The following is a 13,717-nucleotide window of genomic DNA, read 5'->3' as shown; positions in this document are numbered from 1 at the left end:
GATATAAGTGAAGCACTAGAGCAAAATTATATAACTCAAAAGATATAAGTGAAGCACATAGAGTATTCTATCAAATTCCAAATTATGTATGGCTCTCTCAAAAGGTGTGTACAGCAAGGATGATTGTGGTAGACTAACAAGCAAAGATTCAAATCATAAAATACGCTCCAAGCAAAACACATATCATGTGGTGAATAAAAATATAGCTCCAAGTAAAGTTACCGATGGAAGTAGACGAAAGAGGGGATGCCTTCCGGGGCATCCCCAAGCTTTGGCTTTTAGGTGTCCTTAGATTATCTTGGGGGTGCCATGGGCATCCCCAAGCTTAGGCTCTTTCCACTCCTTGTTCCATAATCCATCAAATCTTTACCCAAAACTTGAAAACTTCACAACACAAAACTTAAAGTAGAAAATCTCGTGAGCTCCGTTAGCGAAAGAAAACAAAAGACCACTTCAAGGTACTGTAATGAACTCATTCTTTAATGGGTGTTATACCTACTGTATTCCAACTTCTCTATGGATTATAAACTATTTTACTAGCCATAGATTCATCAAAATAAGCAAACAACACACGAAAAACAGAATCTGTCAAAAACAGAACAGTCTGTAGTAATCTGTAGCTAGCGCAAAATATGGAACCCCAAAAATTCTAAAATAAATTTCTGGACGTGAGGAATTTATCTATTAATCATCTGCAAAAAGAATTAACTAAATATCACTTTCCAAATAAAAATGACAGCAGTTCTCGTGAGCGCTTAAGTTTCTGTTTTTTACAGCAAGTTCAACATGACTTTCCCCAAGTCTTCCCAACGGTTCTACTTGGAACAAACACTAATTAAACACAAAAAACACAACCAAAACATAGGCTAGATAATTTATTTATTAAATAACAGCAAGGAAAAATATTGGGTTGTCTCCCAACAAGCGCTTTTCTTTAAAGCCTTATAGCCAGGCATTGATAATTTTGATGATGCTCACATGAAAGACAAGAATTGAAGCACAAAGAGGGCATCATAAAACACGTGACAAACACATATAAGTCTAACATACTTCCTATGCATAGGCATCTTATAGGCAAACAAATTATCAAGGTAAGCAAAAACTAGCATATGCAAGGAAGAGGAAAGAAACAATAGCCATCTCAACATAACGAGAGGTAATTTAGTAACATGGAAATTTCTACCACCATATTTTCCTCTCTCATAATAATTACATGTAGGATCATAAGCAAATTCAACAAAATAGCTATCACATAAAATATTCTCAACTTGATCCACATGCATGCAAAGTTGACACTCTTCCGAAATAGTGGGATCAACATTAACTAAAGTCATGACCTTTCCAAACCCACTTTTATCAAAAACTTCATGAGATTGAACATTCTCCAAATATGTGGGATCTAAAGTTGACATTCTTCCAAACCCACTTTCAATATTATTTAAAACATTATAATCAATCTCATATTCATCATGGGGTTTAAATAAATTTTCAAGATCAAAAGAAGAATCACCCCAATCATGATCATTGCAACAAGTAGAGGACATAGCAAAACTAGCATCCCCAAGCTTAGGGTTTTGCATATCATTAACACAATTGACATTAAGAGAATTTATAATAACATCATTACAATCATGCTTTTCATCGAAGGAACTATCAAGTATGGGTGCAATAGCAACGATCTCATGTGTAACATAAGGAACTATAGCAGATTCATCTTCATAAATATTGGCATCATGGCCAGAAGCATAGCAAGCATCATGTTCATCAAGGGATATTTCAACCAAATCATCAGAATGATCATTATCTATAGATTCATGCATATCATTATTTTCTTCCGAAGCAACGGTCATTCTTTCAATAAATTCTTGGACATAGACATTATGGGTAAGGTTTTCATTGCAATATTTAAGTATGATGGAATTTTCAGATTTATTGAGAGTGAAATCATACTTTTCAATCAAAGAAGCAACTTCATGAGCACCCTTAAAATCGACAAATTCTTCAATTTGTTCGATATTATAGTAACTATAAACACCCTTTACATAAGAAGATAAGATTTCATTATCATTGAACTCACATAGGTAGGGAAGGTGTTTTTTAGGGTTCTTAGAGCAACAAGTAAAATCATAAATATCACAAAGATTCCAAGCATAGCATAGCAAACTATTTATATGATACCATAAGAGCTTCCCCTTTTCAGACAAACGATGACGCACAAAATGAGCATGCTCATCTAAAGATTTCCCATCAACTTGGCTAGTTAGGGTATTGGGGTTTCAGCACGAGCGCATAAGGATCGAAGATGATCCAAGTAGAACACTTTAAGTGGATCCATAATAATAGATTATTAGCAAGCAAAGATGCAAGCAAATGGAAGGCACAAGGTAACACAAGAAAACAAGCAAAAGAGGCAAATAGAGAAAGAGAGGGAGGATAGAGAGAGAGAGAGAGAGAGAGAGAGAGAGAGAGAGAGCGAATAAAACGACAAGGGTGAAGTGGGGGAGAGGCAAATGAGAGGCAAATGGCAAATAATGTAATGTGGGAGATAGGGATTGTAATGGGTACTTGGTATGTTGACTTTTGCGCAGACTCCGCGGCAACGACGCCAGAAATTCTTCTTGCTACCTCTTGAGCACTGCGTTGGATTTCCTCGAAGAGGAGAGGATGATGCAGCAAAGTAGCCCTCAGTTTTTGAGAACCAAGGTATCAATCCAGTAGGAGGCTACGCACGAGTCCCTCGTACCTACACAAAAACAATAGCTCAACACAACCAACGCGCTTAGGGGTTGTCAATCCCTTCACGGTCACTTACGAAAGTGAGATCTGATAGAGATGATAAATAATATTTTTGGTATTTTTGGTATAGAGATGCAAAGTGAAAAGTAAAAGCAAAGCAGTAATAACGTGATGGAGATTGATATGATGAGAAAGAGACCTGGGGGCCATAGGTTTCACTAGTGGCTTCTCTCAAGAGCATAAGTATTCTACGATGGGTGAACAAATTACTGTTGAGCAATTGACAGAATTGAGCATGAGAATATCTAGGTATTATCATGTATATACGCATCACGTCCGAGACAAGTAGACCGACTCCTGCCTGCATCTACTACTATTACTCCACTCATCGACCGCTATCCAGCATGCATCTAGAGTATTAAGTTAAAAACAGAGTAACGCCTTAAGCAAGATGACATGATGTAGACGGATAGTTTCATGCAATATGATAAAAGCCCCATCTTGTTATCCTCGATGGCAAAAATACAATACGTGCCTTGCTGCCCTTTATGTCACTGTGAAAGGACACCGCAAGATCGAACCCAAAGCTAAGCACTTCTCCCACGGCAAGAAAAACCAATCTAGTAGGCCAAACCAAACTGATAATTCGAAGAGACTTGCAAAGATAACCAATCATACATAAAATAATTCAGAGAAGATTCAAATATTATTCATAGATAGACTGGATCATAAACCCACAATTCATCGGTCTCAACAAACACACCGCAAAAAGAAGATTACATCGAATAGATCTCCACGAGAGAGGGGGAGAACATTGTATTGAGATCCAATAAGAGAGAAAAAGCCATCTAGCTACTAACTATGGACCCATAGGTCTGAAGTAAACTACTCACACTTCATCGGAGGGGCTTGGATGATGATGTAGAAGCCCTCTGTGATCGATGCCCCCTCCGGCGGAGCTCCGGAACAGGCCCCAAGATGGGATCTCGTGGATACAAAAAGTTACGGCGGTGGAATTAGGGTTTTGGCTCCGTATCTGATCGTTTGAGGGTACGTAGGTATATATAGGAGGAAGGAGTACGTCGGTGGAGCAACAGGGGGCCCATGAGGGTGGAGGGCGCGCCTGGGGGGAAGGCGCGCCCCCTACCTCGTGGCCTCCTCTTTTATTTCTTGACGTAGGGTCCAAGTCTCCCGGGTCTTGTTCGTTGAGAAAATCACGTTCCCGAAGGTTTCATTCCGTTTGGACTCCGTTTGATATTCCTTTTCTTCGAAATCCTAAAACATGCAAAAAAATAGCAATTCTGGGCTGGGCCTCCGGTTAATAGGTTAGTCCCAAAAATAATATGAAAGTGGATTATAAAGCCCAATAATGTGATACGTTGGAGACGTATCACTCATGATCGACAGAGAAATCATAATCCTTATCAGTAATAAAGATAGGTGAAAAGATAGGTGAAGTAGCAAAAGCAAGATCATATTTCATTCTAGCATTCAAAGACTTTTCTTTAAGCTTAGCTAATAATTTCTTAAGATCAGATCTATCATTGCAAGCAAGAAAGTCTCTAGCAGTTTCTTTATCCATAACACAACCCTCAGGCAAAACCGGCAATTCATATCTAGGGGGAGAATCTTCATCATCACTTTCATCAATATTATCAGTTTCAATAATTTCATTCTCTCTATCCCTAGCAAGTTGTTCATCAAGAAATTCACCTAGTGGCACAGTAGTATCAAGCATAGAAGTGGTTTCATCATAAGTATCATGCAAAGAAGAAGTGGCATCATCAATAACATGCGACCTATCAGAATCAATAGCATGTGTAGGTGTCGCAAGTTTACTCAAAACAGAAGGTGAATCAAGTGCAGAGCTAGATGATAATTCCTTACCTCCCTTCGTAGTTGAGGGAAAATCTTGGTTCTTTAATCTTTCAAGTTCTTCATAGTGATAAGCAGATATAAATCCCAAGTGACTCAAAGAATAGAGCTATGCTCCCCGGCAACGGCACCAGAAAATAGTCTTGATAACCCACAAGTATAGGGGATCGCAACAATTTTCGAGGGTAGAGTATTCAACCCAAATTTATTGATTCAACACAAGGGGAGCCAAAGAATATTCTCAAGTATTAGCAGCTAAGTTGTTAATTCAACCACACCTGGAAACTTAATATCTGCAACAAGGTATTTAGTAGCAAAGTAATATGATAATAATGGTAACGGTAGCAAAATTAATATTTTTGGGTTTTATAGTGATTGTAACAGTAGCAACGGAAAAGTAAATAAGCGAAGAACAATATATGAAAAGCTCGTAGGCATTGGATCCGTGATGGAGAATTATGTCGGATGCAATCGATCATTCAACGGTTATAACATAGGGTGGCACAGAACTAGCTCTAGTTCATCAATGTAATGTAGGCATGTATTCCGAATATATTCATACGTGCTTATGGAAAAGAACTTGCATGACATCTTTTGTCCTACCCTCCCGTGGCAGCGGGGTCCTATTGGAAACTAAGGGATATTAAGGCCTCCTTTTAATAGAGTACCGGACCAAAGCATTAACAGATAGTGAATACATGAACTCCTCAAACTACGGTCATCACCGGTAATGGTCTCGATTATTGTCACTTCGGGGTTAACGGATCATAACACATAATAGGTGACTATAGACTTGCAAGATAGGATCAAGAACTCACATATATTCATGAAAACATAATAGGTTCAGATCTGAAATCATGGCACTCGGGCCCTAGTGACAAGCATTAAGCATAGCAAAGTCATAGCAACATCAATCTCAGAACATAGTGGATACTAGGGATCAAACCCTAACAAAACTAACTCGATTACATGATAAATCTCATCCAACCCATCACCGTCCAGCAAGCCCATGATGGAATTACTCACGCACGACAGTGAGCATCATGAAATTGGTGATGGAGGAAGGTTGATGATGACGATGGCGACGGATCCCCCTCTCCGGAGCTCCGAACGGACTCCAGATTAGCCCTCCCGATAGAGTTTAGGGCTTGGCGGCGACTCCGTATCGTAAAACGCGATGAATCCTTCTCTTCTATTTTTTTTTCTCCCCAAACACGAATATATGGAGTTGGAGTTGAGGTCGGTGGAGCGTCAGGGGGCCCACGAGGCAGGGGCACGCCCAGGGGGGTAGGCGCGCCCCTACCCTCATGGACAGGGTGTGGGCCCCCTGACGTGGATTCTTCTTTCAGTATTTTTTATATATTCCAAAAATAATCTCCGTTGATTTTTAGGTCATTCCAAGAACTTTTATTTCTGCACAACAATAACACCATGGCAATTCTGCTGAAAACATCGTTAGTACGGGTTAGTTACATTCAAATCATGCAAGTTAGAGTCCAAAATAAGGGCAAACGTGTTTGCAAAAGTAGATACGATGGAGACGTATCAGGCGGCAGTGGCGGACGCGTCGGTCTGCGCGGCAAGCGGCGGCTGGAGAAACGAGGGCGATGGGGCGAGGAGAGGGACAGAGTGCGGCTGGCTCCGGTTGGGTTCGACCGGGCCCGGCTACATGGAGCGACCGATACGGGTGCGTGCGGGTAAGCCACTGTGGCACCTGACGCGTGGGCCCGGTAGGTTAGATACGTGGTCAATACGCACTTATACGGCTGTCAGACCGTTTTGCAACACTTAGGCTTAGAGTTGGCACTGCATGGCAAAAAAAGTGACTAGTGGTACTGATTCGTCACAACGTGTCGAAGTGTGGTAGTTCCTTGCAATTAACTCCAGTTCATCAGCCGGCAACATCAAAAGCGGCCCATGGCGCGTAGAGGCGCGTAGAAGGAATTTTCTTAAAGACTTTCGCATACTCCATGACTTAGCTATCGTCTGCAACACTTATACATAGCCAAGCTTACTATAACCCTAGGCTCCATGGTAACTATATAAGCCAGGGGGTAGAGGACATCATCGATCTCATGGTAGACCAACCTATACTTTGTACTACTTCCCAAATCAATAAAATACAAACATGACGTAGGGTTTTATCTTCTTAGAGAGCCCAAACCTGGGTAAAATATCTTGTCTCTCTTACCATTACATCTAGGCTACCAGCTGGGGTTCCCTCTACCCAAGATATGCCGGAATCGACTCTGTCTTTGGTGGCCCAAGCAGGTCTCGCCATGTAGTTGCATCAATCCGATGACAATCAAGATTGGCGGTGACATGACCTTTGTGCCAAGCCAAATCTTTGTTTTCGGCAGCGCTGCCTTCCTCGCCGATTCGATTGGCCACCTAGGGCGGGTCAAAACCTCGATCCCATGCCGTATCATTAGATCCGGTGATTTGGAGCACACTGCGGGCTCGCGCAGCCCTCGTAGAAAGGTTGTTTAGCCACACCGAGGTCCAGTATGAGGCACGCGATCCAATGCTGACGTCAAGTCAGGTTTAGGGCGCAGGTGCATGACCATCATCGAATCTGCCACCAGGGCAGTATCCGACGACCCCTCCCCGGACTAAGATAAGTGGCCAGGTCAACAATAAAGAACCAGGATTCGTGTCAGATCGGATCTTGTAGAAACTTCCTCTAGCCCCGACGTCAGATTGGGTCCGAGGAGAACGCGAGGGAAAATTCCAGTGCTCGACATCAGGACTAGCCGAAGAGTCAATAATCCTCAACAATCAGATCTCGCAAGTGGTTGGAGTAAGATGACATCGGCCGAGATCAGATTTTCAAACCCACCCACCACCCATCTCATTGCTACAATCGAAGGGTCAACCGACGATTTACGCCGACGAGGACAAGCATACATCTGGGATTTATCACTCCTCATTCAAAAGCCGGATGAGACGGTTCGCCAGTTTTGGTCCCGTTTTCTCTCAAAGAAAAACGAGATCCCAAACTAAAGTGATAGAGAAGCCCTCAGAGCATGGTTAATAATATAGCCATCTGTTGGCTATAACACATTGCCATGTCATTTATAATTAATGTAATAGCCAACACGTATAATAATTGGCTATAAGAAAGTACTACTTTGTCAACATAGGATCCATCTTCCACTCTCACAAAGTTTCTTGGAGCTTGTGATACAGCCGGCTGTAAGTCTACATCCGCTTCTCTTCTCTCTCCTTTTCTCTTTTCCGATCAACACCAATATAATATTTAAATCCTTACAGCCTGCTTATGTCACCTTATTATACTTGCTCTCACAACATTCAAAAGTAAGATAAAAGAAGAGTGGCTCTACAGGGACCTCTTCCTCCGTCACCAGCAGAGAACCGTGGCCGGGCTCTCAGAATTGATAGGTACTGCACTATTACCCACAAAAAAAAATGCCTGGCTCGCCAAGGAGAAGCACCAGAGCGTCTGCGCGAGTTCAATCGGTTTATAAATTACTATTTCTCGTTTTTGTGACAGAATTCATCAGGTGTATATCCAGAGTTTGAGGGTTGTGCTGAAGTACACTGATGCGTCTGTTGTGAACTTGTGATTGGCAGGGAGCAAAGCAACATCTGCCAAAATTTGCTGATTCTGCTACGGAACTACGGCTATACGTAAGAGAAGCTACTGCTACTCGTGCCCTGTTTCACGCATCTCGTGTACTAGACGACAGCAGGAAGAGAAAGAACGTAGATGCACATTATACTCAAGATTATGGATGATGGGAAAAGACAGAACGTACTCCCTCCGTTCGGAATTACTTGTCGCAAAATTAGATGTATCTAGATGTATTTTAGTTCTAGATACATCCATTCTCGAGACAAGTAATTCCGAACGGAGGGAGTAGCTGCATATTATATGAAGGATGATGCAGTGAATCAGGTTATGATCTGTGTGCTCGGCTTAGGCACAGATGGATGACTTGACAAAGTGTATGTGAATGCTTAAAGCACTCGCCTAATCACTCGTACCAGCTGAAAGTAAAAAGTAGCTGCCGACTAGTACCTCAAGCACCAAGGTTGTATGCCCAAGGTTGTAGCTGCTGTGCTGATCATCCTTGGTTTGAACTGAAATTCCAACACTAGTCGCGGAGCTTTGTACCAGGCGAAATGCCCAACGATGGCTAGTAATCAAGCTTGCTTTAATGTAAAAATCCCCAATTTTCGCTCTCATCCGCAATCCTCTCCCATCAACAATCCCCTTTCTACAAAGGTTGTTGTTTCATAGGCAGTGGTTGCTATATTGAGATAAGATGCTGCAAATAGCAGTACTACAATTAAAAATCTACTCATAAAAGAAAAAGAATGCTACTCCCTCCGTCCCATAATATAAGAGCGTTTTTGACACTACACTAGACCCATATATAAGACCTTGCATTTGGCAGAAACTATTTTCAAAAGATCGCTGTGATGATTAAGGTGTTTAAACCCGGCAGTGACTTTAAGGTAGCCAGTACAAAGCTTAAATTTTACGGACGATGTTAAGACGCTAAGGAGACAATTGGTTCAGCTGGTGCGTGTCACTTGAGTCATGGCTTTCACTCGCCTTCATTTTGCACTCCTGGGAGCGGGCTTCTTCTTCTTCCTCAGCTGAAAACAAAATGTTGAAACAGAGTTAACGTTAGCTGCCGGCAGCAATGGAATCTGTACTGGGTGGGACGTTGACTGATTTCATAAACTGTTATAGAATTGGAAGATCGATGATTTATCTCAGCAAATGTGGGACACAGTATACAACACAAATCTAATTAAAGGACACATAAAAAGTAAAAATAACTAAGCTGTAGAAGCAAGCTTTGTTAGCATTTGAACTGATACAAAACGTTAATTAGCCGACTTGTCACATCAAATCTGAAACAAGCATAGTGAAACTTTATTTTGATCGATGATAAAGGCTGTACATGATTGAAACCAAAGAATATGGACAATATTATGGTGACCAAGGCCAAGAACACGAACCATGACATATAGCACCGTAAGTTCCATCATCATTGTATCTAAAAGTTGATACAGAACTACCTAGCTAACTCAACACCGAATGCAGACTAAAAATAACTCTGGAACAAGCATTAATGATATTGATGATGAAAAACAGAATATGTTCGACAATATATGATGACTGTATTATTCACTCATGGTTGACCTTTTGCTTCTTCAAGTGCCCCTTGTTTTTCTTGGCGTCACGGCGCTCCCGCTTCAGACCCTTTATGTCTTTTGTTAAGGTCAATTTTGAAATCTTTCAGTAAAATAAAACATGAAGCGGATTAGCATACCAATAGGTTAAATTTAAACTTCAGAACTATTAATAAAACAATTTAGACACAAACCTTCTGGTCTGGAATGTAGATCATGCCCCGCTTGCCGTCAATTGCATCATTCGTCACATTTTTCACCTGCAAAAATGTTAATGTAGTTATGAATACATACTGACATACAAGTTCTCAGTGACAAAATTATAGTAAGTATAGTTCTCTGAAACCTAACCATCAGGATAACAATATCTGATGAACAAAAGACAGTTGTTCCATTCGAATTACCTTCTTAGCATGACCAGGAGTCCTCATAGCTGGCTTCTTCTGTAAACTTTTAGCTGGACGATGTAAAAATCCAAGGATTAACCTTTTCAGCTAGGTATGGATGGTTAAAAGGTACACCTATTTTATAGCCAAACAGATATGCATTTGCATATACTTATAATTGTTTTCCTCAAGCATTAGTTATGGATTTAGACTTCACTGGATTATCTTACCAAACATATAAAAACCAAATTAAAGCCAGCCCTGGATTAGATATATGGATAAAAAATATAGCAAGTAGTACTTAAATCAACTTAAGTATTGTGATCAGATGTTAAAGTTCTTTTTTCAATTCATAGTCAACATAACAACAGCAAAGTAATTTAGGTCAAAACCATAAGCAAGACACCCTACAATGCACAAGTTTGTGTCCGAGGGGCTCAAGATGAATGCTACTCCCTCCGTCCCATAATATAAGAACGTTTTTGACACTACACTAGTGTGAAAAACGTTCTTATATTATGGGACGGAGGGAGTAGCTTGCACAAATTTATGCTATGAATGCTTCCATGGCAAGCTCCAAACCACATGAAAGCTCCAGCATCAATGGTATGAAAGAAACTCACAATTAGAATTCTGAATATATCCTATTTCACACGAAAATACAGAGTAAACCAGTGCAAACATGATGTTGTCTCTACATCAACTGTCCAGGTGTAGTTGCGCTGTTCTTTTTTACGCCAGTAGCACCAGTTCTTGCAGGAAGATGGTAACACAAACAGTGTACTGAACATGATCTTGACAGGGGGCATAGTCTTCACAAGTTCACAGTATGAGATAGAAAGGTAACTAATGACGCAGACAGCCAAACAGGACTTCCTTTGAACTGCTGTCGAGTAATTTTCAGTTGTGATATACAGTATATGCTCTTTGTGATGCAGTACCACTGCTGATGGAATAAGACTATAGGAGAGGGCTTGGCACAAAAGAAGGGGAAAACAATTAGCAACAGTAAGTTCTCATGTTTCTCTTCCTCTAGTAATTCCTTTTGGAACCAAGTGCAGCTCAGCAAACAGTGGGCGTGAAAGGATTCCGGCACGCCAGGGCGCCGTCGCAACACTAAAAAAAAACAAGAAGGCGTGGCGGAGCTCGGCGGTTGCGGTGCGTACGCCAGGGCGCCGTCGCAACACTAAAAAAAAAACAAGAAGGCGTGGCGGAGCTCGGCGGTTGCGGTGCGTACGCCAGGGCGGCGTCGAAGCCGAACAACGCGCCGGCGCCGGGGTCTGTGTTGGCAGCCATGGCGGGACGGTGGCGAGAAACGGCTAGCGGGAGGGGAGGGGCGGCAAGAAAATACCTCCGGGGAGAAGGCAGGGCACGCCGGCGTCCTGGAGGTGGCTGCGGCGCAGGAGAATAAACTGCGCGTCCCTCAAGGGCTCAATCGGCACGAAAATCTGGGATCGGGGCGGGCTGGCCCGGGGCAAAACCCGGTCTACCAAATAAATTAGTAAGTGGGAAACTTTCGGCCCAGAAAGTATGATCTTTGAAATTTCTGGCCCGCCCCGGCCTGCCAAACCAGGCCTCAGTGGCGTAATTCCATGTTGCACCTAAAAAAAATACTAAGATCTAAAAACCCTAACAATAATATCTTCTTAGAAACCGTATATTTTTTTTCATTATGCAAAGATTGATACTACAAGGTTGCCATTTGTATGTTTCGTGACGTCACATTTCTTTTCTCTTGAGGGGAGTTTATCCTGATGTGTCCATACGGTAATTTTGTTCATATGTAATTTAAACTAAAAGCATGACAAATTTTTTAAAGAGGAGGGAATTGTTGGAAATATGCCCTAGAGGCAATAATAAATTGCTGGTTATTATTATATTTCCTTGTTCATGATAATCGTTTATTGTCCATGCTAGAATTGTATTGATAGGAAACTCAGATACATGTGTGGATACATAGACAACACCATGTCCCTAGTAAACCTCTAGTTGACTAGCTCGTTGATCAATAGATGGTTACGGTTTCCTGACCATGGACATTGGATGTCGTTGATAATGGGATCACATCATTAAGGGAATGATGTGATAGACAAGACCCAATCCTAAGCCTAGCACAAGATCATGTAGTTCGTATGCTAAAGCTTTTATAATGTCAAGTATCATTTCCTTAGACCATGAGATTGTGCAACTCCCGGATACCGTAGGAATACTTTGGGTGTGCCAAACGTCACAACGTAACTGGGTGGCTATAAAGGTACACTACAGGTATCTCCGAAAGTGTCTGTTGGGTTGGCACGAATCGAGACTGGGATTTGTCACTTCGTGTAAATGGAGAGGTATCTCTGGGCCCACTCGGTAGGACATCATCATAATGTGCACAATGTGATCAAGGAGTTGATCACGGGATGATGTGTTACAGAACGAGTAAAGAGACTTGCCGGTAACGAGATTGAACAAGGTATCGGGATACCGACGATCGAATCTCGGGCAAGTATCATACCGATAGACAAAGGGAATTGTATACGGGATTGATTAAGTCCTTGACATCATGGTTCATCCGATGAGATCATCGTGGAACATGTGGGAGCCAACATGGGTATCCAGATCCCGCTATTGGTTATTGGTCAGAGAGTCGTCTCGGTCATGTCTACGTGTCTCCCGAACCCGTAGGGTCTACACACTTAAGGTTCGGTGACGCTAGGGTTATAGAGATATTAGTATGCGGTAACCCGAAAGTTGTTCGGAGTCCCGGATGAGATCCCGGACGTCACGAGGAGTTCCGGAATGGTCCGGAGATAAAGAATTATATATAGGAGGTGCTATTTCGGCTATCGGGACAAGTTTCGGGGTCACAGGTATTGTACCGGGACCACAGGAAGGGTCCCGGGGGTCCACCGGGTGGGGCCACCTGCCCCGGGGGGCCACATGGACTGTAGGGGGTGCACCTTGGCCTGTATGGGCCAAGGGCACCAGCCCCAAGAGGCCCATGCGCCAAGAGATAAGGGAAAGGAAGAGTCCTAAAGGGGGAAGGCACCTCCGAGGTGCCTTGGGGAGGATGGACTCCTCCCTAGCCGCACCCTTCCTTGGAGGAAGGGCCAAGGCTGCGCCCCCCTCTCCCTTGGCCCTATATATAGTGGGGGGAAGGGAGGACAGCCTCACCGAAGCCCTGGCGCCTCCCTCTCCCTCCCATGACACATCTCCCTCCTCCCGCAGCGCTTGGCGAAGCCCTGTTGGAATCCCGCTACTTCCTCCACCACGCCGTCGTGCTGCTGGATCTCCATCAACCTCTCCTCCCCCTTGCTGGATCAAGAAGGAGGAGACGTCGCTGCTCCGTACGTGTGTTGAACGCGGAGGTGCCGTCCGTTCGGCGCTAGGATCATCGGTGATTTGGATCACGACGAGTACGACTCCATCAACCCCGTTCTCTTGAACGCTTCCGCGCGCGATCTACAAGGGTATGTAGATCCACTCCTCCCTCGTTGCTAGATGACTCCATAGATTGATCTTGGCGATACGTAGAAAATTTTGAATTATTGCTACGTCCCCCAACA

The 13,717-nt window shown here is 42.8% G+C and overlaps 1 protein-coding gene across 1 annotated transcript; it reads right to left on the bottom strand.

Moving 5' to 3' along the window:
• Nucleotides 1-8,788: 8,788 nt before the first annotated feature.
• Nucleotides 8,789-11,623, bottom strand: LOC123184589 (ribosome production factor 2 homolog). Its single transcript, XM_044596687.1, has 5 exons — nt 11,518-11,623; nt 10,185-10,237; nt 9,975-10,040; nt 9,791-9,883; nt 8,789-9,237 (listed from the first exon to the last, which is right to left on the bottom strand). The coding sequence occupies exons 2-5, from the start codon at nt 10,209-10,211 to the stop codon at nt 9,196-9,198; spliced, it is 228 nt and encodes a 75-aa protein (XP_044452622.1). The 5' UTR covers nt 10,212-10,237; nt 11,518-11,623; the 3' UTR covers nt 8,789-9,195.
• Between the last annotated feature and the right edge of the window lie 2,094 nt (nt 11,624-13,717).

The sequence above is a fragment of the Triticum aestivum genome, chromosome 2A (assembly GCF_018294505.1).
Source record: "Triticum aestivum cultivar Chinese Spring chromosome 2A, IWGSC CS RefSeq v2.1, whole genome shotgun sequence".
Taxonomy (NCBI): domain Eukaryota; kingdom Viridiplantae; phylum Streptophyta; class Magnoliopsida; order Poales; family Poaceae; genus Triticum; species Triticum aestivum.
Note: the sequence above shows the minus strand (reverse complement) of the source record. Positions and strands in the feature narration are given on the sequence as shown.